Genomic DNA, 27,997 nt, shown 5'->3' with positions numbered 1-27,997 from the left:
GGCATGATTGCTCAATTTGTGGGGAGACTCACCCCGCGCTTAAATGGTTGCGCAGAGTTAAGCAGCCTGCCAAAGTGAGTACTGCCGATAGCTCAGGGAGGGCGCCTGCTGTGCCAGTGGCTTGAGTTGTATCCGCGGAGGCAGAAGGCAGAGCTAATTGAAGAGAGTTTTAGTGTAGGGTTTTGTTATTCCCTCCGAGGAGTTGATGGTTTCCTCCTTTTGTAGCAATTTAAAGTCTGTTTTGTCCAATACCGCCCTGGGATGGGAGAAAGTGATGATGGAAGTGGAGTTGGGTACGTTGGCCAGTCCCTTTGATGAGCCTCTATGTCCCAACATGCGGGTCTCTCCTCTAGGGCTTGTGCCCAAGAAGAAGTCCAGTAAATTTTGTTGGATTCATCACTTATCCTATCCCAGAGGGAAGTCAGCTTAATGACGCCATCTCTAACGAGGATGCTGCGGTTTCATACACTTCTTTTGACCAGGTGGTCCTTGGGCGGGATCACTGTGCGCCACACCAAGTTGGAGGGAGATAATAGAGAACTCCTCCTCTCTGATTTTCTGGGCTCCAGGACGGTTTGGAAAGGGCGTTAGTGCTGGCGGATGTGATTGGTCAGAGCCAGGTGTAAGATGGGGGGTACACTGTCTCCTCCATGGCGGGATTGTTTTTCCATATCCCATGGTTAGCAAGTGGAGGGTCTACAGGCCTGCTGTTGGGCAGCGGTTGCCAAGACAACAAAGGTCAAAAGGAGGTGTAACCAGGGACACGGAGATGGCGTTTGTTTATGTTACAACAAGTCCAAGTTTATTTCAATATTTATGTTCATTTGATAGAATAAATAAAGCTGTGGTGTATTTGTCGTCTCTATGGGTTTGTGGGCGGAGTAAGGTTTAGCATGGTGTTGGTTGTGTCCCAGCAGAGGCCGGCTGCAGTATATCAGTCATTGCTATTTCTTTAGCGCCGCCTGCTGGACACTCGTTACATCATCACCTACCACTCAGGAAGGATATGGACACCTTTTTAAGCGGAGCAGCCCTGTTACTGTGGGCGACAGCAGTGCTGGGAAATGAAAGTAGGAATGAAGATACATACTAAGCAGTACTTACAGGGAGTCACTAACAGGGGGCGCATTGTTACCTACATGTATATCAGTCATATAGTCTCATCATGGCTCAGGGCTCGTTCACATCTGCGCCCGGTCTCCATACTTGAGGTTTCCGTTTCCTGCCTAAAACAGAGGCAGGATATGGAAACCTGCAGGAGACCTTCTCACCTATTCATTTGAATGGGTGAGAAAGCTGTCCGTCCGTGCGCGGCGGTGAGCGTTTTGCGCTCTCCGCCGCGAAACCGGGTTTTATAATCCGGACACAGAGTCGGACATGCAGTACTCTGTGTCCGGATAAAAAAATCCGGTTTCGCGGCGGAGAGCATAAAACGCTCACCGCCGCGCACGGCCGGACCCGGTCTATGGTTTCCGTCTTCTGGCATGCAGAAGACGGAAACCATAGAACGGAGACCGTGAACGCAGGTGTGAACCTAGCGTCAGTAAAAAGCACTCATGAGGCCACATTATGAGTTGTGGTTTTCGTCACCTCATTATGGCAAGGAAGAGGGGAGCTGTAGGGGGTTCAGAAGTGGCCACCAATATTGAACAAAGTAATGGTATCCAAAATAGTCCAGTATCCAGTCTGACTTGAGAGGAGAGAGGTGATCTTGTCATGTAGCCTGGTCGATATAGAAAAGGGTTTCGTGGTATAATGGAGTGGTTACCGGGCGGTCTGGCAGGGACTTCCCACAGCCTCATTGTTAACCAGATTGGATTTCTGTTTTTCGGGTCCCCAAGCAGGACTGAAGAATGGAAACCCCAATGCTAGTGAGAAACTAGAGTAACATGCCTGTATTTGATGCGTGGTCACTGTGACTAGATACGCGTCTCCTAAATGCACCCCTAACCCGCTTGGTTTGTCATAGAGACAGGGTTGTGTCTAATACTAGCAGTCAAAGGAGGTGGTATAAACACCATAGCCGCAGTATCGCCACCTCCTGCACCCACGGACGGCCTATGAGCACCTACTTTTAGCCGCTCAGTTCTAGCATCTACTATTATTAAACTCCTTAGGATTTGTTCACACAGAGTTATTTTTACATGGATTTTGCAGAGTTCCCAAGTCCAAAATCCACGTCTGAAAACTCAATGGGAATCTGTCACTAGAGCCCAGCATATCAACCCAGCCCCACAGATAGATTGGTTAGGGCCACCTGATTCTAACGGTGTCTTCCCCACTGCCGCCATTGCCCATATATGTTTTTATGATAACCAGGCTCACGCTGTAATGGCCAGGCTATGAAATAACTTTTGGCAACGTAGAGGCCAAAACTGGCTGTGTCTATAAGGGGTAAAAGTATTGTCCTATGTAAAGGACCAGGTGCCCGTATCAAAGAATACTTATACCCTCATCTGGTGATGGCTGACACAAGTCCTGGTGCCTTCATCTGATTCCATTGGAGATTCAAGATGAACTTGTAGTGGGCCCTCTCTCTGCAGGGGCCCCATTGTAAGTGGCATAGGTGGCATCTCTAGTATTACCACATTCTCTTCACAAAAAAAGTGGTTAAACTGTGTAAATCCCCACAAGAGGAAGAATATACAGAATGATAACTGGCCAGTGGGAACGAGGGTAACTTGACCTAGACAGCTGCTATGTCATGACAGACAGTAAGACACGGGGTGAGGCTAGATGCACACCATCATGGTTGAACACGGGTGATATCTGTGTACTGCCTATGCCTCCACAGCTGCATTTGCTTGCCTCAGTGAGCAGTGGTGAAGCTAGCCTCTCTGCTGCCTGAGGCGGATGATCAAAAGATGCCCCAAGTGCTCCTAAAGCCTTCTTGTGAATGGGGCGTCAATATGCTTGTATTACCGGCACTCCATTCACTTCAGCCCCAAAGAAGTCAATGGATTGGAAGGTTCAGTTATGGAATCTCTTGAGATGTTCTGCACCTTGTAAAGCTTATGTATTAATCCAACTACGGTCTGCTAATAGCTTCTTATCTTTTCAGCCTGTGGAAAGCCTCCACTGATAGATACACTTGGATCCCGCATTATAGGCGGCCATGATGCACTTCCAGGGGCCTGGCCTTGGCAGGTTAGCCTTCAGTATTTCAGTTTTGGATTTGGCGATAGACACATGTGTGGTGGATCTCTTATTCACAAGAAATGGGTGATGACGGCTGCTCACTGCTTCAAGGAAAGACGGTATGTATTATGATGATGATGAATAAAAGCACAAGCTGAATGTTGCTAAGCTCATCTGTAAGCTGCTGTGGTCAGGGAGGACAAGTTGCTTTGGTGCCCTGTTATGGATACTTCCACCACCAAAATCTCTAGTAAATCACTTCATCTGCTATTGTAGGGTCTGTTGGTGGTTTGGGGAACATACCTCTATTGTATCTAAGTGCAGTCTACCTGCTGAGAAAATCAGCGTGAGATGTGTCCTTCCAAGTAAGGCCTCTTTATACCGATCATAAGATAAGTGTACTGAACCTCCCTCCTGTCCATGGTTGTAAGGAGTCCTGCACAATGGCTCTCGGAGATGAGGTGTATATGTGCCAAGGTATATATCTGGAGAGATCACTTAATGCAGGAAATCTCAGTATATATTGAGAAATAATCCCACATTTTTAGATAGGATATAGAAAAAGAAAGGAGTTCCTTAAAAGGGTTGTCCATGATTTAGGATCTTAGGGCCTTAGTATAAGTCATAAACCAGACCTCCCAACTTTCAAAGGACTGAAAGAGGGACAACATGGGCAGTGCTTATAGTAAGAAAGTAATAAGTTTTGCTGAGCCCATGTTCCTTTGAGCCCCTACATAGTATAACACCCCTATAGTGGCCTTACACAGTATGCCTCTACATTTTAATATCCCTCTCATTATGCCCCCACAGTATAATGTCCCCCTGCAGTTTTCCTCACAATATAATGTTCTCCTCTAGTTTCCCTCATAGTGTAATGTCTGGTGCCCCCACAATATTTATATTGTCCCCTCCTGGTGCCCCCACAATATAATGGATAAAAAAGCTCATTGCCCTGCAGCGTTCTCCTCTGTCTCTGCTCCTGGAGGTTTCAGGGAGCGTCTGGCACAATGTTAGGCAGGTCACTACATCACGTCTACTGCTCCCAAGACACCACGAGCAAGAGACGCCTTAACTACAGAGTTAGAAAGCTCAGCTACAGTGCCTACAGGGGCCTGAGGTAGTCCGAGACACATCCTTGTCACATCATTGGTTTAGGCCGCTGCTCTCTCCCCTCGCCCTGCAGTTCACTTGGCTGCTGTATATAAACACAAGTGTATGGCAGACTCAGCAAGAAGTCATTGCATGGAGAGAAGTGAGAAATAGAAGAATATTAGATAATAGATAGGCATAGACTGAACAGCCTGTGTATGGCTAGGACTACGCAACAGCCATCACGTGTCCAAAGATCGCTGTGTTATCCTGCAACGTTGCCCCTAATATAAGTGAATGGGATCAGATTGAAATCCTACAACAGAAAAATCAGTCAGTGCTTTATATTTTGGCAACACAGAGTCATGGTCACTGCAACTTCGGGGTCGGTGCAATCCCATTAACGCTGTGTTCAAACCTGCGTTCGGATTTCCGTTCAGGAGTCGGCTTGGGGAAACCTAATTTGCTTAAAAAAATGTTTACCCTCGAAAAGCCGTGGTTTTTGGGGTCTGTCTGATTTCCACCTGAAAACGGCAGAAAAGTGCTATTTGTAGGACTCTTCTCTGCGCATTTTTAAAGCGGAATGGGGAACAAAGTGGAGACCATGCGCTGGTGTGAACCTGGCCTTAGTTGCAGGAATATTGTTTATTACATGACCACTCAGTGGTGAGAAGATGTATAAGCCCTGGCAATACTAATACCACAATCCTTCCTCCCACAGAAATCCCTGGTATTGGAGAGCAGTTCTTGGACTAACTGATATTGTAAATCCAGAAAACACGAAACAAATAAAGGAGATTAAAAAAATTATCATTCATAGAAACTTTGACTCCAGAACTGTGGATAATGATATTGCTTTGTTGGAATTAGCAAATCCAGTGAAATATACAGATTATATCCTACCAGTCTGTTTGGCAACACCGGCACTACAGGTAGATCCACTGGCACAATGCTTCATAACCGGCTGGGGGACAACATCGGTTGGAGGTAATCTCATGTATTCCTTATGAAAATAGATGGAAATGTAATTTATTGCTCAGGATCATAAAAGGCATTCTGCATTATTAATGTGTTATTGTATAAACCTAAAAATTCTATATCTATGTGTCCCTTGTTCTATGTCCTAAATCCTACATCAGAATGATTTGCAGCACTCAGAGCTTGCGGAGTCCATCTTTACCTGTAGATAGAAGAAGAAACCTAACCCCTTGACAACATGAACTGTATGTATGTGCCATGTGCACAGGGAGTATATGGTGGTAGGGGGTCCAATCCGGTCCTCCCACAGAAATCCCTGGTATTGGATAGCAGTTCTTGGAATAAATGATATTGTAAATCCAGAAAACATGAAACATGTTCTTATATTTATGGAGCAGGTCTTATTCTGTTATGTGGAAGTCTATCGAAATTAATCGGAACCCGTTTGGCCTGCACTTGGCCTTGTGCATGAGGCCTTAGTCAGGGGGCAGAGGCTCCAGGATACCCCAGGCACAATACAATACAACACAATATAGAAGGAATATCATTCTCTTTGTACTGATCACACTAGCACTTTATTTCAGCTGTTCCCGGCATATTGCCCGGCTGTAATAAGTTACTTCACCACTTGGTGTCAGCTCTGACAGTGTGCTACATACACTGACCCATACACTTGTATGGCCCCAGGTACATGGCTGGGATTTTCATGGGGTTGTGTGGGCTGCAGATCCAAACCACAAAACTCAGGGCTGGTCCTATTCCTGTAAGTTTTGTGGTCAGGTTCATTCGTATGTTCTGTGGAAAGCAAGGCTAGCACATGGACATTCATGTGCACGTAGCCTTATATAAACTTGCCTTTCCCTGGATCAATGCCATAGGGTTATAGGTGCAACTTCACAGATCTGCATCTTTATTGATTCTTATTGACTATGTAATTGCCTGTTTTCTCTTTTAGAGGAAGTAAAGCTGGGAGAGTCAATGGTGGTGAAGGACCTGGTTATACTTGTAGATCATTGCTTACATTTCAGCATACAATGTCAGTCTGCTGCTTCTAAGGCCAGCAGGATATTGTCTTGTATTAAAGGAGTTATGGACTGACGGGACAGGGATGTAATAATCCACTTTATAAGTCATTGGTGCGGCTCCATCTGAAATATGCAGTTCAGTTCTGGGAATCAGTTCATAGAAAGGAGGTCCTAGAGTTAGAAAAGGTGCCCCCTCTGACAGTATAGCGTTACGGACAGACTGTCAGGAGGGGCGTTTCCAGCTAGACTGTCAGAAACACCCTTCTGACAGTGAAGAGCTATATAAAACCGCATGTGCCCGAAAACATGAAAGTTCCTAATTAAGCCTAAGGCCCACGTTGGGGAAACACAACAGAAACGCAGCACAACATAAACGCAGCACATACAGTTAGGGCCAGAAATATTTGGACAGTGACACAATTTTCGCGAGTTGGGCTCTGCATGCCACCACATTGGTTTTGAAATGAAACCTCTACAACAGAATTCAAGTGCAGATTGTAACGTTTAATTTGAAGGGTTGAACAAAAATATCTGATAGAAAATGTAGGAATTGTACACATTTCTTTACAAACACTCCACATTTTAGGAGCTCAAAAGTAATTGGACAAATAAACATAACCCAAACAAAATATTTTTTATTTTCAATATTTTGTTGCGAATCCTTTGGAGGCAATCACTGCCTTAAGTCTGGAACCCATGGACATCACCAAACGCTGGGTTTCCTCCTTCTTAATGCTTTGCCAGGCCTTTACAGCCGCAGCCTTCAGGTCTTGCTTGTTTGTGGGTCTTTCCGCCTTAAGTCTGGATTTGAGCAAGTGAAATGCATGCTCAATTGGGTTAAGATCTGGTGATTGACTTGGCCATTGCAGAATGTTCCACTTTTTTGCACTCATGAACTCCTGGGTAGCTTTGGCTGTATGCTTGGGGTCATTGTCCATCTGTACTATGAAGCGCCGTCCGATCAACTTGGCAGCATTTGGCTGAATCTAGGCTGAAAGTATATCCCGGTACACTTCAGAATTCATCCGGCTACTCTTGTCTGCTATTATGTCATCAATAAACACAAGTGACCCAGTGCCATTGAAAGCCATGCATGCCCATGCCATCACGTTGCCTCCACCATGTTTTACAGAGGATGTGGTGTGCCTTGGATCATGTGCCGTTCCCTTACTTCTCCAAACTTTTTTCTTCCCATCATTCTGGTACAGGTTGATCTTTGTCTCATCTGTCCATAGAATACTTTTCCAGAACTGAGCTGGCTTCTTGAGGTGTTTTTCAGCAAATTTAACTCTGGCCTGTCTATTTTTGGAATTGATGAATGGTTTGCATCTAGATGTGAACCCTTTGTATTTACTTTCATGGAGTCTTCTCTTTACTGTTGACTTAGAGACAGATACACCTACTTCACTGAGAGTGTTCTGGACTTCAGTTGATGTTGTGAACGGGTTCTTCTTGACCAAAGAAAGTATGCGGCGATCATCCACCACTGTTGTTATCCGTGGACGCCCAGGCCTTTTTGAGTTCCCAAGCTCACCAGTCAATTCCTTTTTTCTTAGAATGTACCCGACTGTTGATTTTGCTACTCCAAGCATGTCTGCTATCTCTCTGATGGATTTTTTCTTTTTTTTCAGCCTCAGGATGTTCTGCCTCACCTCAATTGAGAGTTCCTTTGACCGCATGTTTTCTGGTCACAGCAACAGCTTCCAAATGCAAAACCACACACCTGGAATCAACCCCAGACCTTTTAACTACTTCATTGATTACAGGTTTACGAGGGAAACGCCTTCAGAGTTAATTGCAGCCCTTAGAGTCCATTGTCCAATTACTTTTGGTCCCTTGAAAAAGAGGAGGCTATGCATTACAGAGCTATGATTCCTAAACCCTTTCTCCGATTTGGATGTGGAAACTCTCATATTTCAGCTGGGAGTGTGCACTTTCAGCCCATATTATATATATAATTGTATTTCTGAACATGTTTTAGTAAACAGCTAAAATAACAAAACTTGTGTCACTGTCCAAATATTTCTGGCCCTAACTGTATATAGGAAGTTCTTACGGTAAGTTCACACAGCAAAAACCTTTTCTGCCATGTGACTTTTCCGCGCGGCTAGCCACAATGGGATGCCAATGCAGTGCATCAGCATTCCGTCACGGCATCCCGCTCCTGATTAGGCTTGAATGAATGGGCCTAAGCAGGAGTGTGTCTCGAGCCGCAGAATCCGTGGGAAGATAGGGCATATCGCTTCTTTTTCCTGCCAGCTGAAAAAAAATCGCTACCGGGAAAAAAAAAATGAGTGACTCCAATTGAAATGAATGGGAGACGTTTTTGCAGGTGGATTCCGCGTCAAAATCCTTCAAAAAACTCTTTGTTTGAACATACTCTTATACTTCTACCTTCTGCTCAATCCACTTCTGGTTTTGGCTCGAAAAAACTGGAATACAATCAGCAACAAAAAAAGCTGTGTTTCCGCACCCTGAGGCTTTAGCCTAAAGGGGTTTTCAAGTCGAAATAATTGATGCCCTATCCTTATCCTTAGTATAAGTCATCAATGAAAGATCAGCCAGGGTCCATCACCAGGGCCAATACCTAAAAAGCTGTTTGAAGAGGCTGCAGTATTTTGGTGAGCGCTTCTACCTCATCAGTATTTTTTACAGCAGCTGTGCTTGCAGTTCAGCCCGTTCATTTGAGGCATGAATGTGACATACATGGACTGGGAAGTGGAATTGGCTCTCAGGGTGTGCTACTGTTGCTTTAAACAGCTGATCTGTGAGGGTCCTGATTGTTGGATTCCCATGGATCTTGTTAACCCGAACTTCTGCAGTTGATTAAACTGCTGCAGCGTGATTTCTTACCACAGAAGACAAAAAAACCCCAATAAAAGTCATAGAAAAATATTTCTTTAATGACTTCATTTATTTTTTCGTTGTCTTTTATGTCTTTTCGGGTTACACTTGGTTGTAACGTAAGAGATCAACTGTGTGGCTGTCTTTATATGTTTTTATATTATACTTTTGGTTTCCTTCATGTATTGATATAAGGGGAGCAGTATTAGCTACCATTCTCCCATGTCCACCCATCTGAATTCTTGATCCACCCCATAATGCCAATGTCACACCATAATGCCAATGTCACACCATACCACTATTCTTACCAATATATTATACGTAAAGCTTTCCATATCTTAGCTTTATCTTATACTTTTGTGGTACATGATGATTTATTTTATTAATGCAGTCCATAGATAAACTGAGTCCCCGACTTGGCTCACTCTTTTCAGTAGACACTTTGCACTTGTAATTTATGAATTGAGAATTTCTTTTCCCTCTGCCTATTTAATGCCTACCACTAGAGGGCACCATGATTCTTCATTGCTTGTGTTTCACCAGTGCTATACACTGTATATACTCAATCATGGAGCTGCAGTAGATTATTATAGAACAGGGATTACTCACATGGTTACATACACTTCTGTAGTCCCAACCAATAAAATTAATTTAATCATGAGCAGGAAGAAGGACTAGTATGGCTTTCTACAGGTGAGTTGTGGTCTGAGTAAGGGCTGGGGCAGTTTAGTGACAAGTATATAGTTTGTGTCATTTAGATATACAATTCAGGATGCAAATCTGAGCCCGAAATATTTTCTGGGTTGCCATGAATTAAAGGGAACCCATGGGGTGATGTTCCTGTAATCTGTAGGATGAAGTGCTTATTTTCCACTGGTGCCCTCTGTAATCTTTGTGCTGCAGCAAAGTGAAGGGGTTGAAATACCTGCAAACAAACAGGTAGCCATAAACTTGCAGAAAGCTAAACTACTACCACAGTAACTAATGGCCTGACTGCGAGCCCCCCGACCTACAACCATTTCCCAATGAGTCCCAAGAGGGGTTGCTCACAAGTAGAATTTTTTTTATTTTATTTTAAGATAGAGCACTTGATTTTTGTTAGCGTTTGTTGTACCTGATATTGAAGCTCATTCTGTGTGATATGAATACAGATAAATAGCATTACCCTATCGTTCATGGACATACGAGGTGCTGATCCTGAAAAGCAGATTCTTTTGTGGAATTCTGGACACAAATTTCAAGGCAAGGAGCCCGATAGTGCTGAATATTGCCGAAATAAATGAATTATTGTTTATTTGCAGGCAAAATCTCAGATATGTTGCAAGAGGCAGAAATAGATCTGATTCCTACTTCACTGTGTAACAGTAGTGGATGGTACAATGGGATTCTTACTGACAATATGATTTGCGCTGGCTTTGAGGATGGAGGAGTCGACACATGCCAGGTAAGGAGGATGTGCTGAGATCAGGTGCCGAAAAAGCAAACAGATGTCAAGTTACGTTTATTAATGTCTGTCTCACTGCATCATACGGGCTCAGAAGAGGATTGAAGCCTTAAATAAGAAAATGCTCACCCACCCCCACTTCTAGAGAAATTTGTACTTAATTTTAGTTCAGATTAGGCTCAAGATGCTGGTTTAGGAAATGTTCAGTGTTGCCATAGATTGTAGACTTGTGTAAGCAGCAATCGAAAGATCACAACAGTTTATCTTATATCACCTCAAAGTGAGCCGAGCTGCAGTAAGGCCGGGTTCACACAGGATTTTTGGACTGGATTTTGACGCGGAATTTGCCTCAGAATTTGGTTTTTTTAAAAAAAACGCCTTCCAATGGGGGCCGTTCAAATCCTTTTTCCGTAAGCGGTTTCTTCCCACTTGCACAAAAAAGAAGCAAGCTGTCCTTTCTTGCCGCCGATTCTGCAACTGAATCAGCCGCGGACTTCCGTGGCGAAACACCCCCTCCCAACTAGGCCCATTCATTTGAGCCTAATCCAATTCCACGATAGTCACGCTAGCCGAGGGAGGTGTTTTTTGAACTGGACTCTGAGACGGATTCCTGCGTCAAAATCCAGTCCAAAAAACCCTGTGTGAACCCAGCCTAACAACTACACAGTGTCCACAGCTGTCTGCTTCTACAACACGGGCCCTCAGCCTTCGGCTAAGGCCCCACTGGGCAGAAAGACAGCGCTAAAGCGCTGCGGGAAGAACCACAACGTGAACACATTGAGGTTCTTCCTGCAGCGCTTTCAACAGATAGTTCACTGAGTTTTCCTCTATAGGAAAGCCTCCGGCTTTTTTCCGCAAAGTGGGCATGAATCCCATCCACTTTGCAAGTACTGTACAACGCCGCAAATTTTAGTATCCATCAGCAAGTACTAAATGCCATACATCATTTGCTATGTGTGCTGTGGCATATTTTGCTCCACCCACTTCTATGTTGACTCCGCCCATTCTCATCCATTTCTCTTTGTGCCCCCACACAGTATAATCCTCCTACAGTCACCCTAATATTATGTGCCCCCACATTATAATGTTCCCCTCCATGAGCCGGTGGATGGGGTAAAGTTTATCAGAAAAACATTTCAGGGGCATAGAAAGAAAAACCCTAAGCTACCCGGGACAATAGTGTAAAATCAGGACTGTCCCACCAGATCCGGGACAGTTGTGAGCTATGTAGGTGGTAACCTTGTTTTTTTTCTGAGAAAATAAAAGTCTCCCACCCGCATGGAGAATCAGTTTACATATAACCTTCCAGGGGTCATACCTATTGAAAGGGTGGAAGGATTTTAAAAAGAAAACCACCAGATTGTTCAGGGGAGCTGCAAGAATCAGATGACGCTTATTATTTAGCATTTTGTATTTGGTGACAGATCCTCTTTAATCCCTTAATGACCAAGCGTCATAAATGTAAAGTACTTGGTCACGGGCTTTATGGCAGAGCACCCATACATGTACAAGGCCGGCTTACAGCTCTTGCAGTCTAGCCTAATAGAAAGGTTGCATTTCTAGGTGTAAAATCGCTCCAGCCTGACCCCGGTGGAGAACTCTGCAAAGTTACATTATACATGCACTACGCCTAAAAATTCTCCATACCAGAGGAGTTGCACCAAGCAATAAATAACGATAAACTATGTTAGACCATCCTTGTATCTTTATCATTTATTATTAATAGCGCCACATTCATCAAACAATTGCAACTATTTGATAAATTTGCGCAATTTTTTTTTTATATTAGAAGAGGTGGTAAGTTATCTTTAGTTGCATTTGATGAATCCCCTCCATTGTTCTTAGAAGATGGCTATGTAGAAACAAATCCTTAAAAACAAAATAAATGGGGCAAAAGTATTAAAATAATAAAAACCTATACCTAAAAATTAATCAATATCAATTATAGGTAACCCACAAAGGTGCATGTAAAAGCAGGTCATATTATACTAAAGCTGTATCTGCAGAGGCAGAACATTTACACAGGAATCTGAGGTGGAAGGCCGCCTGGAATTCTCTATATACTGTGATATGAACTGAACCTCAGCGAGTACTGTGAGAGGCGCTGAATTTAGTCTAACCATCTTTCATTCACTGTCATACCCTAGGGAGATAGCGGAGGACCTTTTGTGTGTTACGTGGCAGAGAGCATGAGCTTCTACCAGTTGGGCATCACTAGCTTTGGCTATGGCTGTGCTGAGGCCAATTATCCTGGAGTCTACACACGGGTGGAACGTTATACCAGCTGGATGGCATTGCAAATGGAAGCGGTCAGAAGTCATATAGATGGTGGGATCCACGATACAGGATGGCTTTGCCTTATACAAGCAATTGGAATGTTAGTTGTTTTACATTAATCTACATGAATTGTAGCAGGACCGAGAATCACACGGACCTAAGGCAATAAGATCAGGACCACTCTGATTTTTTTGATTTTGCAGCAATAGCAGTTTTACCAATTGCCCAGAGACTGCAGCTGTCACTCAATACTTAGAGGACTTTTTACCACCTCCACCAACTTTTTGCATCTTTTAGTACACGCCGATTCTGGCTCAGTTGGATTTTTTTTTTTTCTAGCCCTCATCATTCCCAAGCAATCATTGCTGTTAGTTTCAGCACAGTTACGCTTTCTACTGTCAGGTGTGTGGTCCCTGTCTTTCCATTTCACCACCCACCTGACAGTAAATTGCATAATTGTGCTGAAACCATCAACAATCTTTGCTCTGTAACAGTCAGGGCTAGAGGGAAAAAACCCCCCCCAAAAACTATGACAGAATTAGTAGCTAGAGAGGTGGTGAAAGGTCTTCTTTAACATCAGTCAGTAGCATAGCCCTACCTTATTGCCCAAGGGCCAGGTGATACAGGTCCCACAAGATAAGCTTGTTTATATACCTAAAGGGTTATTCTGGTTATTAAAAGTTATGACTGGATATGTAACAACCATGAAATAGGGTACACTGAGACCCCCAACTGAATGCCAGAACATGAGTCCCATGTGACACCTCCCCTAACCATGAGCAGCGGAATAGAGGGGCAATTGTACGGTCAATCTATTCGTCTCTAATACAGTACCTGGTTATCCTTATCAGTACCACAGACTATAAAGTGACAATAGACACAACTGACACTAGGTTCACACTAGCAATCGGCTGTCGATCTGGTCCGCATGGGGACCCAAAAGACGGAGAGCCTGTCCACTTACAAAGCAGTTACCTGCGGACACCATTCCCAGGTCCACTGGTTTTAAACTGAAAAGTCCTTGCAGGATTTTTCTTTTGACTGACTTTAGCCAGAGTCTGCAGTGAAGTATCCTATAGAGCAGAGTTAGGGGACCTTCGGCTCTCCAGCTGTTGCAAAACTACAACTCCCAGCATGCATACTGGCTCTGCTGTTCTGGGAACTCCCATGGAAGTGAATGGAGCATGCTGGGAGTTGTAGTTTCACAGCAGCTGGAGAGCCAAAGGTTCCCTACCCCTGTTATAGAGACAGTGAGACTCCATTCAATTCATAGATGGGGTCCAACCATTTAGACTCTCTCACTTGTTATTGGAATAGGCTTTTAACTTAAAATGGTTTTCTGTTCATTCTTTTTGGGTTGATATTGTATATAATACTATGCAAATGTATAATATCCTCACTCAGAACTCCTTGTAGGTCACCTAGTCGCCATGTCACAATGCCAATCACATGGTGGCTGCATTGGGACAGTATTGAAGGATGGCAACCCAACAGGAGATAATGGGTGCACTGGGGTGCAAGGATTTTTACAGTACTTCAATGTCATACCTTTGTTTTGAAGGCTTTCATTATTTATCCCAATGACTGAAGACATGGGAGTCCGTGTAGAGTAGCTGAGCTCTGATCCACCATAAAGAGGTGTGTGGTGCAGGCCTCAAGCAGTAACCAACCAGCCACAATGGTTACTTCACAAGTTAATAGGAGAATTTGGAAAGAACCATCTATATTCATATAGAAGAAAGACTTCGGTAGACCTATACAGAGAAAGCTACTGGAGGAATATACCTGAACACATTGTACCTGTATTAGATTTTATTGTTAAAGTACTAAATCCAGATGAAGCTGCTCAAACACAAAAAACATTCTTGTCTTATTTCACAATTTTAAACTAAATTTTACACACGAAAGAATAAGAAAAAGGGGAACATAAGAGTTACACAGAATTATTTACTGTATCCGATTTTAGGATGTTTACAGCAGAATTGAATTGTTTTCTGGCTAAATGTCGTCATCAGCTTTACTGTAAAGTTTATTTAATAAACACTTGCAAAACAGTATTGTACGCCCTGCACAGATTGAGCTATCGGAAGGACCTTTTATAGACTGCAGTGATACATCATTAGGAAAGTATGGAGACAGACTCCTATGTATGTGGTGCTGGATACAAGAAAAACTCTTCATGCAATGTGGCTGTGGTCCCTGAGGGCCCCTGTAGAGAGTGAATTCGCTACACAGAGTATATTAGAGCATATAGCCTCTGTCGCAGTTTGCTTTATTTACTAGAAGACTGGACAATCTCTGTTGCCCTAGATCTTAGTAAGACCTCATTCACATGAGCATATTTAAAGGGATCCTATCACTCAGACATGATTTTTTCTAAGTACCACATCAGAATAGCCTTAAGAAAGACTATTTGTCTCCTACCTTTCGTTGTCTTCTCCACACTGCCGTTCGCCTACAATCCCGGTATGCTAATGAGCTCTATCACAGCACTGGGGGCGGGCTCCAGTGCTCAAACAGAAAATGGCCACTTGCAATACTGTGCAAGCGGCCATTTTCTTGTGACCTGTGGGCATGCGCAGTCTGCTCTGCCCTAGGCCTTAGAAGTTACAAGCCACGGCCGGAAGAAGAGGCTGAAGATGACGCTGCTGAAGAAGAGGAGGTGGCGCTGGAGAAATTTTTCTCACAGCATTGGGGACGCCCCCAATGCTGTCTGAGCGCTGGGGCCCACCCCTAATGCTGCAAGAGAGCTCATTAGCATACAGACAAGAAATGGGATTGTAGGTGAACAGCAGCACGGAGAAGACGACGAAAGGTAGGAGACGAATAGCCTTTCTTAAGGCTATTCTGATGTGGTACTTAGAAAAAATCATGTCTGAGTGATAGGATCCCTTTAAGTGTAGTCTTCAATTGATTTTTCAGGCTGAAAATACCAAGGATGGGTCATTAGTATCACCAAAAAGAGCTGAAACACAGAGAATGGAGCAGGAAGCAGATAGCTCTGTTCCCTGTGTAGCTGCCCAGCATTGTATTGCAGAATAGCTTCCATGCATTTGAATGAGAACTAAGCTGCAATGACTCCTATCCACCACTACACAGTGAACAGCGCTGTCTGCTTCATGCTCTATTCTCTTCTGATTGATGGGGTTGCCGGGTGTCATAACCTCACTGATCTCATATTGATGTCTTATCTTATTTTTAGCCTGGAAAAACCCTATAAGGCTGAAGCCCCACATTGCAAAACCACTGTACCTACAGTACCTGCAAAGTGAATGGGATTCTGGCTAATGCCATCCATAAATTGCAGGGGAAAAAAAAATAAAAAATTTTTGCACTGGTATTTTTGAAAATCGCAGCGTGTGAATTATACCTGCAGGAACTCATGTGTTTTCTGTACAGGTATCAGAAGGGCAGGAAGTCCACAAAGGAAAAATTCTGTGGAAATAAAAAAAACATAATGCATTTCTGCCACGTGTATTTTTCTACAGCGTTTCTTTGCTGTGTTTTTCTACGTGGCGCCTCAGCCAAATAAGAGTTCTCTGACACTATGACATTGATGGTATATCCTTATGTCTGACACCAGAAAGAGACCAGGTGAGCGCTGCTTCCTCTATTCAAGTCAAGTGATGTTATGTTCAGTGGTCACATGACCATGATGCAACTCTGTCCCATTCAAATGAAAGTGGCCAAGATGCAGTACCAAGCACAGACACTATACGATGGATGGCGCCATGCTTGTTATGCAGTCAAGAGACTTCAAGTGTGAACAGTGACTGACCAATACATGAGGTCATTTCCTGTACCTACTGTACAAATGAACGAGTCCTAACTAACAGACATAAGCAAATAGACACCAAGTAAATAATCACACATCATTTATTTATAGAAATGTGGATCACACCTAATAGCCAAATATCCGAATACATTTCATGACCTTGTCGTTTCCTTCCAGGCCACTCCATTACCAACCTAAAGTAAACTGGATCAATGCTTAGCATGGTCTGGCTATTAAATTTAGGAATTAAAGTCAGAAATTCCCCTTTAAACCCTGATGGATATATCATAAAGGAAACACCACAAACAACATAATTACACTATTACCGGCTGAAATAAGCATTTTACTGGAAAATTATACTTTTTTTTTCTGAGCAAAGAAAGCCTTAACCTGTAATTGAAGGTAAATGAAAGGAGGTAAAATATGTACATACAAATTACATAAAAATATACCTGGAATTAATAAAAAAAAAAAAAAAAAAAAAACCTGTTACATATGAAAATATGTTCCATTGTGAAATCTCTGTTGTCTGTGTTATTACCAGTACAGCCTGGAACAACCATGGCTTACGAATGTGGGACTTATAGCCCCGATGTGATCTGCCAGCGACTGGCTCAGACTTTTTAGTCATTTGTTTAGAGCGCCACAGATAGGCCAAGCCTGAAAACTACCGTGATCCTTCCTAATGACTAGGCACCATTACCAATGACCGGTATATTCTGCGTACAAGTAATATTCATCAAATGCTCACACACTGCACATGTCAGTGGCATGTTGTATCTTATTCTCGGTTTATTAGCGTGTGAAAACTAGGTAAAAAAGGCGTCATCTGTGGCCTCTTGTAAAATTTAGAAAATTTTGGTATAAAAAAAACAAAACAAAAAAAAACAACTCATCTAAAACAAGTGTACGGATACCAAAAGTGATTTACACTGCTTTATGGCAGTACAAATCTTTTAAAGTCTTTAACTCTTCGATTAACGTTTTATTTTGATTTTCAAGAACGGCGACTCTGTTTTCCAAGCATTTGACGTATTCTTTCTTCTTTCTTCGACATTCTCTAGCGGCCTCCCTAAAAGTGAACGACACAAGTTAAAAACAGAGGGAAAAAAAAAAATAAAATCAGGAGAACGGGAGACCAGAAGTTCCCTTTGCATCGTTCCTGTGCGTAATGTACCAGTGCTCTTGTGTGACCTGCACTCCGCTCACCGTGGGGCTACTGGGACTGCAATCTCTGAGCACTGAATGAGGTGCTGGTCACACAGGGAGGATGCAAGGGAACCTTCATTCCATCCTCCAAATCACAGTGGTCGGAACTCCAGTAATGTGACACGTCATCCCTAATTTGCCAACTTTTGATTCAATCAGCTGTATTTTAACATACACCTCCTTTTCTGTAAAAGACAATATCTTCTCTACACTTTTCTAAGTTTCATGAGGTGCAAAAAGTGTCTAAAACACACAAAATTGGCACAAGGCCAGTTTTTTTTTTTTTGTAAACTGAACCAAAATTCTTGCACAAAGTTGTTTTACTAAATTTCCTGATCATAGGGCATCAATTATATCATGTGAAAAATCATCCAGACCATTAGTGCTGTAATACACCAAGATGCGTAAGGGCGGGTTCACATCTGCACCCCGGTCTCCGCTTTTAGGTTTCCATCTTCTGCCTGAGAAATGGGATAGGAGACGGAAACCGGCAGTCACTTTTCAAACCCATCAAATGAATGGGTTTGGAAAGTGTCCGGCAGTGAACGTTTTCTTTTTGTTTTTTATGTAGATTGAAAGCCCCCATCAGTATGTCTTTGTAGAATGGGAGGAAATCCACACAAATACGGGGAGAACATATTACCTCCTTGCAGATATTGTTTCTGGCGGGATTTGAACCCAGGACTCCAGCGCTAACCACTGAGCAACCGTGTTGTCCTCGCCCTTGGGCGTTTTGTGGTCTCTGCGGCGAAATAGTTTTTTTTTTTTTTAACCTGACACAAAGTGTGACATGCAGGACTTTGTGTCCGGTTAAAAAAAAAAAAAACACGTTTCGTCACGGAGATGACAAAACGCTCACAGGTCGGTCAATGTCTGCCAGGTTTCCGTCTCCTGTCGGCAGAAGATGGAAACCTAAAAGTGGAGACCGGGGTGCAGATGTGAACCCGCCCTTATCCGGCCTTCTTTAACAAGAGGTGAGAACTATGAGAACAGTCAGTGGACATCACAGTTTAAAGTGTTTGTCCAGCAATTAAAGCAACCGATATGGAAGCCTGGGAAGTGTAAAATAAAACACTCACCAGTCCCTGGTGCTCTGTTGTCCAACGCCAGTGTCCATTTGGCATCCAGGCATTGGCATGAGACCAAACGGCGTCCTCAACAGCCATTGGCAAGGAACAGTGGACGTGTAAGATCGATGTCTTGGCTTCCTCTCCATTGGCTGTTAAGGCTGCTGATTGGTCTCAGTGGTCATGTGAGGCTGTGCACATCTGGAATGCGGGCACCAATGCAAAACCAAACAGCCACCATCATCAGCAGGTGCTTTATTTTTTTTTTATTTTACAAGTCCCCCAGCCTCCACAGCGGTTGCTCCAGTTCCTAGACAACCTCTAAGAAGCTGCTCATCACTACCCTTGAACACAATGTAGCATTTCTTACCTGTTTTTCATTAATCTTATTTCACGCTTCAGCTGTGGGTCATCTGTCTTTGTTGGGGGACAAGCCAGCGTAACGGGTGAGGTCATTACCACAGTTTGTGGTAGTGAGGTGGTGGTTGAAGTGGTACGGATCTGATAAGTCTGCATATCTCCTGAAGCAGCTGAAACACATAGGGAATTATCACACAGGGCACATAGACAAGGAATCTCAGATTAGCTGAATAGGAAATACAAGTACTTACTCTGTACAACCACTTGGTTGCCAGGTACAAGAATCTGCTGGCCATCTGAAGTCTGTGCATACTGTAGTATAGTTGCTCCTGGCTGGCTGCTACTAGCATTGGCCATTGCTAACGTCTGTAACCCTTGTACTCCATCTGCCCCAGTAGCGAGCTGGAAGGTTCCATTAGGTCCAATGGTTACTGGGGGGGGAATGACAATAATGATATAATTCACATGGCATTACTTTACTGGGCTGAAATAAGGATTAAGAAATAAGACTTTCACAAACCAACACAGATAAACTATTGCAAATGACTATTATATGAGACATTGAAGGTTTTGGTACTGAAGCACCATACTAGGACTCACCATACTGCCCAGTGCTGGTCTGGTATATGGTGGTGGTGGTAGGCGTAGCAGATACTCCAGCTCCCTCTTCATTCCGCTTTCCAGTGTCTTCAGAAGAGAGATCCTTCAAGATTTGCCTTAAGAAAATATCAGCAACATTAAAACCACATAATTTATAAGACTAATACCTGTCCATAAAAGAGCAATGACTGACAGGAAAGTCAGTACACGGAATAGGAAGCGTTATTAGTAAGACTCTGTTCACATGTGCATTGTGGTTCTGCTGGATCGACTGCCTAAGGTTCTATTCAGAAGACAGTAAGGTAAAATGGACACTTATCATGGCCAATTTGCATCTGTGGGGCACTGCTTCTCACAGACTTCTGTCTATTGAGTGATCCCAATAAACAGGCAAAAAACAGGACATGACCTATAGTATGATGGCCTGCTAAAACAACTGTTGTGAGACTAGCCCCAGTGATAGCGCTTGTTTTTAGATGCAGCTGTGTGAATAGAGCCTAATGGACATTATTGACTTATTATGGGGGGAGCCTAATGGACATCTAGCATCTGTTCCTGTCAATAAAGGGAAATTCCCATCACAGAAAGTCACGGTCTAGTTCTAGGATTCTGAGAAACAAGACACCATAGTGATAATTTAGTTACCACGTCATTCTCAGAATAGACATTAATTTACCTGTAGGAAGGTCGACGAGCTAAAATACCACGTGCCTTTCTGGAGGAATCAATGCTGTCAGATGAGTCCTGAGAGTCTTCACTATCTGATAGTGATGAGGCCTACAAAAAAAGCAAACAAATCACTATCAAAGCAACAAGGTATAGCAGGAAAGGGTTCTGTCTGTGAGCGTACAACCTGCTAACACCAACCATATGTAGAAAATTACCTGCGATGCGGCAACTTGAGGAGAGTGTATCACAGAGGACTGAGCGCTCTGGATAACACCTTGTACTTGGACCTGCTGCTCCCCAGGTAGTACAACAGTCAATGGCGTAGATGTACCTCTTAGTGCCATCTGAAAGAGAATGATGCAGTATGAGATATAACATGAAAATACATAGAACAGATTTACAGCAAAAAGTCAGATTTATGTGCGAGGTGCCATTGTACAAGTCTATGACTATTAGCGCCATCTTAGCAGGAAACTATGCAGACTGCTGATCATACGGATGGGGTCAGGTGGGCAAGTAAATGTTACAGAGATGTGGCTGTTTTCACTGTTGCTGGGGCTCCTGTGTACAAGAGAGTGATAAATATGGTGGGTGGCCAGTTAGGACAGTGGAAACTCCAGGGGATGGGGGAAGTGTAGTCTACAGTATTACACATAACTTATACGTTATTACCGCACAAAAGTGCAAACCACCCCAGGTTATGTCTATATACCACTTATGCAGTGTATATGTGGGCCATATATATGCACAGTCCTGAACAATGTTAAAAGAGCCAAAAATGTTGTATTTTATACTTCAGCATATTACATAGAGCCAGGCAATGCATCAGTATATCACACAGAACCAGAGCTTGACAGGGACTAATAAAACAGCCATGGTGCTGTACACAAGTCACTCCAAGCCACATGCATAACAATAAAGGGTGCTTAATTCACTTCTAGTCCTCTGTTGACATTTCCTAGTTCAACACAGTCCCATCATTCTTGGTCCCCAGCATGGCTCACGTTCCTAGTTGCCAGCACGATATCCCTTTAAATGTTGGTCCTCTGTAAAAGACCGCCTCTTAGACCCCAGCTTGGCTAGCCCTTTCATTCCTGGTTCCTAGGATGGTTTCCCTCGCTTACCTACACGGTTTGCCTTTCCATATTCCCCCTTCACTGCGAGCTTTAACAATGATATTTCATAGGCCAAAATCCAACTTTAAAAAGGTTGTGCAGACAAAAAATTTATATATTTTACACAAGCCAGGGAAGAAAAAACAAAACAAAACCATTTCCCTGGTGCTCTGATGCCTCGCCACTAGCCTATTGTTGTCTTTCGGTGGAAGTTGCAATCACATGTGACCTCTGAGTCCAAGTGCATGTGGCCTCACTATATGTGACGTCCCAGGGTCTCTTCCTGAGGCCGTTGATTGGAAGGGAATCGGGATGTCACAGCCGCGAGCGCTCACTTTGAGAAAACAGCCCAGCAGAAGGACAGGGCTCCAGGAAAAAAGGACAGTCTGTTTTTTGTTTTTTTTTCACCTCCCCAGGAAAATTTTAAAAATATTTATTTTGCCCGAACAACCTCTTCAATGCCCATTTTAGAGTGGGATGTACATAAAAGCCATCCCTTTCGTGACCTTTCCTGGTAAAATTGGTATGCTCAACACCTCAGTGGTAGATTGCCATGACTATGACATGGACTGTCCCGTGTGATGCTGTGACTGTTCTCTCCTTGTTCTTGCTTGCTACAAGTCCAGTGATGCGACACAGCGTAGAGCGGTGTCCATATTGGTTTTACAGTGTATGTAAGTCCAATGTGTGGTCTTTTTGAAGGGGCTCCCACTAAAAAATTTGCTCAAAAAAGTGGTCTTTGTTTGGACAAAGGGGTGTTCTGATTATAGTGGTAGCTTACATATACTATAATGGGAAAAAAAATGATTTTTTTAATTTTTTTTTTCTTAAATATTATACTCCCTTTAAAAAACAATGAGGAAGTTTTATCGTAAAGAAGAAATCCTGAATGAAATTAAATCGAGGAAGTCATCTCCAATGTTATCAATATGTCAGCCATATATCAGACAACATAATAATGCCAAAGATCTTACTGCCAAATATTAGGTGATGATAAGACATAAGAGGGTCTTCTTACCTGTTGGCCCAGTTGTGATGCTTGGAAAACAGAAGCTGGAAATGAAATAGTCTGTACAGTGTCTGAAGTGTCCGATTTCTTAGAAACCTCTTCCATAATAAGCTGCGGCAGACAAAAGGGAGAACGTTTTTAGACTTCTCAAGAATTACCAACAAGACATTTACTATTAAACTACAAGATTATAGTAAAAAGCATCAAGAACAAGCTAGGCCTGATGGCTGATCCCATTCAGCAGCTGCACTCTCAGAAGTTTTCATAGAAGGATTGCAGTAACAGGAAACATAAGAAGCAGTGCGACAATCGCAGTACAAGTCTACGAAGAAATTCAGGTATAAAACAGAAATATTGTAGTAACATTAGAGACAGCAGAGACATACAGCGAGGGGTGGAAAGAAAAAGGTATAAAAACCTAAAACAAACTTAGGGGAGTAAGTAGCCAAAGCGCATATATGAGGAGAGCAGGTATAGTGAGAGTCCTGTCTGAAAGAGGGTGTAAGGACTAGTTCACATGGGGAAAGAGGGTTGGATTTTGACACCGAATCCACCTCAAAATCCGCCCCCTCACAATAGAGGTCTATGTAGACTGCTAGCGTTCTTTTTTTTCTGCTAGCGGTTTGTTCCCGCTCACGGAAAAAAGAAGAGAGCTGCCCTTTCTTCAGGCGGATTCTGCGGCTGATTCATCCGCGGTGTCCGCCTCGCGACACTCCCTCCGGCCTAGGCCCATGCATTTGGGCCTAATCCGGAGTGGAAAGGCGTGCACTGGCATCCTGACGCGGCAGCCACGACAATGTGCACACGCAGAATTCCCGTGTGAACTAGCCCTAAGAGAAGTTGGACAGTATGGCAGACCTGGGACCCCTGGAGTGCACTCTCTTGTACCTGCTGCTGTTCCCCCCATTATAAGAGGTCACAGGCTATCCACTTAAACTTTCAATCTCCTGCCAGGATATACTGTAACTGGTGAAATCCACTTTGTCCTACTTTTATTCTTTCCTGCTCCTCAGTTCTTCACCTTTGGAGTACTGGAGGGTGGGCTCTTGTACAATACAGAGATGCTTAGGGGAGGGGGGGGGGGGGGGGGCTTTTCAACTTTGTTACATTTCAAACAATATAACCTAAAACTGTTTTGGTGTCATATGAAATAGAAGATTATAAATTGCAGTTCTACCTTACTATGGGGTCTGTATCGACATCTGAGAATCTCCTTTATAAGACACCAGGAGCATGGTTCTAGGTGTTACAATGCCAGAGATATAACTGTTGGTAGTGACCCCCAGCCTCAGCCTTTCTAGATCACGCTAGGTTCACACTATGGCAATAGGGTTTCTGTTCTTCGGGTCTGCTTGGGGACCCGAAAAAAGGAAATCTGCGGATCCCATAGACTATAGTGGGGTCAGGCGATTTCTACTTGAAGCAGGCAGGACTTTTCTCTCCACATTTTTCAAGTAGAATGGGGACAGAATCCCAGAATGGTAGATGTGGACCCGGCCTTACCCAGGAGCCTGCTCACCCATATCCTGCCAGCAACAAGAACATTATAAAGGATAAAAACAGGAGGGACAGAATGTGGATTTTATTTATTTTTGGATTTGAAATAAAAAGATATAAAAGTTTAGTTATGCTTATGTCTCATGAGAAGACTTGAAGCACCGACATGTATAATTACCAGAGGCCATAACTTATAATTAACAAATTCAGAACTACAGTAAGGCAGAAAGTATAAAAACTACAAGCTCAAGGTTTGTATCTACACTAGGGCCTGATCCCCAAAGAAATCCTACCCTGGAGGGCCAAATAAAGCTCTCTGTACACAATACCCTCACCAGGGGCAACCAAACACCAAAGTACAGCACATATCATACCTGTAGCAACGCCAAATACCACAATGCAGCGCAGAATACCGCCCAATACCAGCATCCAGTGTATATACCCCCCCAGAAGAGACAAACACCACAGTGCAGGCCATCCTCTTACCCCAGGAGTACCAATGTGAGGCTGAACAGTTCCTGGGTGAAGGATCTGTGGGCTTTTTGGTGATTTTGCCCTTCAGCCTATCTAGCCCTGGAGACTGCACTGATAATATACAGCCGGCACTGGCAGGGCCCAGGGATTAATATCTAACTTACCATTCTACATGGTCTAAAAATAAAGATGGTATATACACAGTGTGTCATTTAGTGTAAACCGTATTGAAGCCCAATTAAGGGGACAGATATAGACCCATTGCAAATAAATAGGGCTACTGCAACTATACAGATGGCTTCTAAATGACAAGCAAACAAAGGCCAAAGAGTAAAGGATAGCAAGTAAAGCTCAAGTAGCCGCTGGGACTTAACTGGCTTGTGCTTAAATGGACAAGTCACTGGTCTAGGAAATATTACACTCCCCCCTGCAATGTCCATTGGAAGAGAACCACAGAGGAGGACATCATGTGAGCCGTCACAAGTAAAAGGGCGGCAGTCACAAATATGTTGTAATATGCCAAGCAAATGTGCAGAGACGAGCCCTTGTGTGTGAAGTACAATCAGAACTCTAGTGGAGAGGATTGGGAAAGTCATCCAAAAAGATGATAATGCCTCCCTGCACTACCACAGAGTTTCTAATAAACTCATGGGCACCAGGACAGTGACAAGGAGTTGCAGAGGTAGCAGTCTTTACCAGGCCCCTCCGCTAAATAAACTATTCCACTACTAAAAATGGGTACAAGGTAGGTAGGGGTTCCCTCACAGATTTTGCACTTGAGCCCACGGGCATCAAGTTACTCCTTAGGCAAGAGGTTCAGCAAACACACGAATCCTGAGGATAGGTGAAAGTGTTTTGGCAGAATACTATTCAGTGGGTCTATGCAATATTAATCATTTTATTTAGAAACTAGAATTGGTAAATTTTTTCCAACTCCACAAATTGGGTCCTGACTGTCCAATGCACCAGTTGTGCCGTGCCAGGTCTTCTGCTTCCGCCTACAATGTTATTGTGGGAGGTTTTAGTCCTCATTACGTGCATAGCGCAGGAGCTCAGAGTAATATGACAACCTGGTATAACCTCCAAAGGATGGAGAGCAGACATTACAGCTACCCTAGACTGTGCATTGTGATAACCATAGAGGTGTTGTATGATGTACACATGCATAGCCATATAACACTAGAAGGGTGTATTTATATGAAAAAAGCCTCAAGCTCTGCAAAATATATGTCTGGAAAGTTCCTACAACTACAGAGATCGATGAGACAGCACAATGTTGGGGAATTGCTACTTCAGCTGCTCTGCAATAAGTTATCATAGGGAGAAACTTCATTGCCATACAGCTTGGCTCCAGCAGGTTTCATCTCTTCATTCGGTGAAGTATTGGCACGTTTAACTTATTGCAACATTTGTTACGTAAAATGTCGGTTCCACATGTGGGAAAGAAAAAGGTTAAAGACAGAGGTGGAGACATTACTGTACTGTAGACCAGCAAGGCCGCTCTGGTCAATATTAGTAGAAAATAGAGATGAGCGAACAGTGTTCTATCGAACTCATGTTCGATCGGATATTAGGCTGTTCGGCATGTTCGAATCGAACACCGCGTGGTAAAGTGCGCCATTACTCGATTCCCCTCCCACCTTCCCTGGCGCCTTTTTTGCTCCAATAACAGCGCAGGGTAGGTGGGACAGGAACTACGACACCGGTGACGTTGAGAAAAGTAGGCAAAACCCATTGGCTGCCGAAAACATGTGACCTCTAATTTAAAAGAACAGCGCCGCCCAGGTTCGCGTCATTCTGAGCTTGCAATTCACCGAGGACGGAGGTTTCCGTCCAGCTAGCTAGGGCTTAGATTCTGGGTAGGCAGGGACAGGCTAGGATAGGAAGGAGAAGACAACCAACAGCTCTTGTAAGAGCTAAATTCCAGGGAGAAGCTTGTCAGTGTAACGTGGCACTGACGGGCTCAATCGCCGCAACCCAGCTTTCCCAGGATCCTGAATGGAATACACTGTCAGTGTATTCCCGTATACCCGATATATACCCCGATACCCGTTCCAACGGTGTGCCCCCCCACCTTCACCCCAGAAATACCCTGCAAGTCCCCTAGCAATAGAATTGGGGCTATATACACCCACAATTTTTACTACTGGTATACAGTGCCATTGTCTGACTGGGAATTCAAAGAATATATTGGGAATACAAATACCCTCATTTCTTGCTACTGCCATATAGTGCCAGTGTCTGACTGGGAATTCAAAGAATATATTGGGGTTACGTGCACCCACAATTTTTACTACTGGTATACAGTGCCATTGTCTGACTGGGAATTCAAAGAATATATTGGGGTTATAAATACCCTCATTTCTTGCTACTGCCATATAGTGCCAGTTTCTGACTGGTAATTCAAAGAATATATTGGGGTTACGTGCACCCACAATTTTTACTACTGGTATACAGTGCCATTGTCTGACTGGGAATTCAAAGAATATATTGGGAATACAAATACCCTCATTTCTTGCTACTGCCATATAGTGCCAGTTTCTGACTGGTAATTCAAAGAATATATTGGGGTTACGTGCACCCACAATTTTTACTACTGGTATACAGTGCCATTGTCTGACTGGGAATTCAAAGAATATATTGGGGTTACGTGCACCCACAATTTTTACTACTGGTATACAGTGCCATTGTCTGACTGGGAATTCAAAGAATATATTGGGAATACAAATACCCTCATTTCTTGCTACTGCCATATAGTGCCAGTGTCTGACTGGGAATTCAAAGAATATATTGGGGTTACGTGCACCCACAATTTTTACTACTGGTATACAGTGCCATTGTCTGACTGGGAATTCAAAGAATATATTGGGGTTATAAATACCCTCATTTCTTGCTACTGCCATATAGTGCCAGTTTCTGACTGGTAATTCAAAGAATATATTGGGGTTACGTGCACCCACAATTTTTACTACTGGTATACAGTGCCATTGTCTGACTGGGAATTCAAAGAATATATTGGGAATACAAATACCCTCATTTCTTGCTACTGCCATATAGTGCCAGTGTCTGACTGGGAATTCAAAGAATATATTGGGGTTACGTGCACCCACAATTTTTACTACTGGTATACAGTGCCAATTTCTAACTAGGAATTCAAAATGCGCAAGGCTCCCGGAAAGGGACGTGGACGAGGCCGTGGGCGAGGTCGGGGGAATGGTTCTGGGGAGCAAGGTAGCAGTGAAGCCACAGGGCGTCCCGTGCCTACTCCTGTGGGGCAGCAAGCATTGCGCCACTCCACAGTGCCAGGGTTGCTTGCCACATTAACTAAACTGCAGGGTACAAACCTTAGTAGGCCCGAGAACCAGGAACAGGTCTTGCAATGGCTGTCAGAGAACGCTTACAGCACATTGTCCAGCAGCCAGTCAGA

The 27,997-nt window shown here is 43.5% G+C and overlaps 2 protein-coding genes across 2 annotated transcripts in view; one reads left to right on the top strand and one right to left on the bottom strand.

Annotated features, from left to right (window-relative positions):
- The first annotated feature begins 3 nt into the window (after positions 1 to 3).
- Positions 4 to 17,197, top strand: TMPRSS12 (transmembrane serine protease 12). The gene is made up of 7 exons (XM_075266422.1): positions 4 to 74; positions 226 to 377; positions 3,062 to 3,257; positions 4,949 to 5,214; positions 10,376 to 10,518; positions 12,666 to 12,846; positions 17,115 to 17,197. Exons 1-7 carry the CDS (start codon positions 4 to 6, stop codon positions 17,195 to 17,197), a joined length of 1,092 nt encoding a protein of 363 aa, XP_075122523.1.
- The window catches only part of ATF1 (activating transcription factor 1), a 25,098-nt gene continuing 13,666 nt past the window's right edge, over positions 16,566 to 27,997 (bottom strand). Inside the window, exons 2-8 of the mRNA XM_075265893.1 lie at positions 22,609 to 22,710; positions 20,691 to 20,819; positions 20,483 to 20,583; positions 19,807 to 19,922; positions 19,458 to 19,637; positions 19,217 to 19,376; positions 16,566 to 17,642 (exon numbers count right to left, since the gene is read on the bottom strand). Of these exons, the coding sequence (XP_075121994.1) occupies positions 17,498 to 17,642; positions 19,217 to 19,376; positions 19,458 to 19,637; positions 19,807 to 19,922; positions 20,483 to 20,583; positions 20,691 to 20,819; positions 22,609 to 22,704 (927 nt within the window). The 5' untranslated portion in view covers positions 22,705 to 22,710 and the 3' untranslated portion in view covers positions 16,566 to 17,497. The remainder of the gene's footprint in view (positions 17,643 to 19,216; positions 19,377 to 19,457; positions 19,638 to 19,806; positions 19,923 to 20,482; positions 20,584 to 20,690; positions 20,820 to 22,608; positions 22,711 to 27,997) is intronic.

The sequence above is a fragment of the Leptodactylus fuscus genome, chromosome 2 (genome assembly GCF_031893055.1).
Source record: "Leptodactylus fuscus isolate aLepFus1 chromosome 2, aLepFus1.hap2, whole genome shotgun sequence".
Lineage (NCBI taxonomy): Eukaryota > Metazoa > Chordata > Amphibia > Anura > Leptodactylidae > Leptodactylus > Leptodactylus fuscus.
The sequence above is the reverse complement of the archived record's forward strand: the minus strand, read 5'-3'. Positions and strand labels throughout refer to the sequence as shown.

Coding starts and splice junctions, on each gene's coding strand:
- TMPRSS12 (XM_075266422.1), top strand. CDS start 4: ATGATTGCTCAATTTGTGGGGAGACTCACCCCGCGCTTAAATGGTTGC. Junction 10,519..12,665: donor GAGGAGTCGACACATGCCAG/GTAAGGAGGATG, acceptor GTCATACCCTAG/GGAGATAGCGGAGGACCTTT. Junction 12,847..17,114: donor GGTCAGAAGTCATATAGATG/GTGGGATCCACG, acceptor TGTTATTACCAG/TACAGCCTGGAACAACCATG.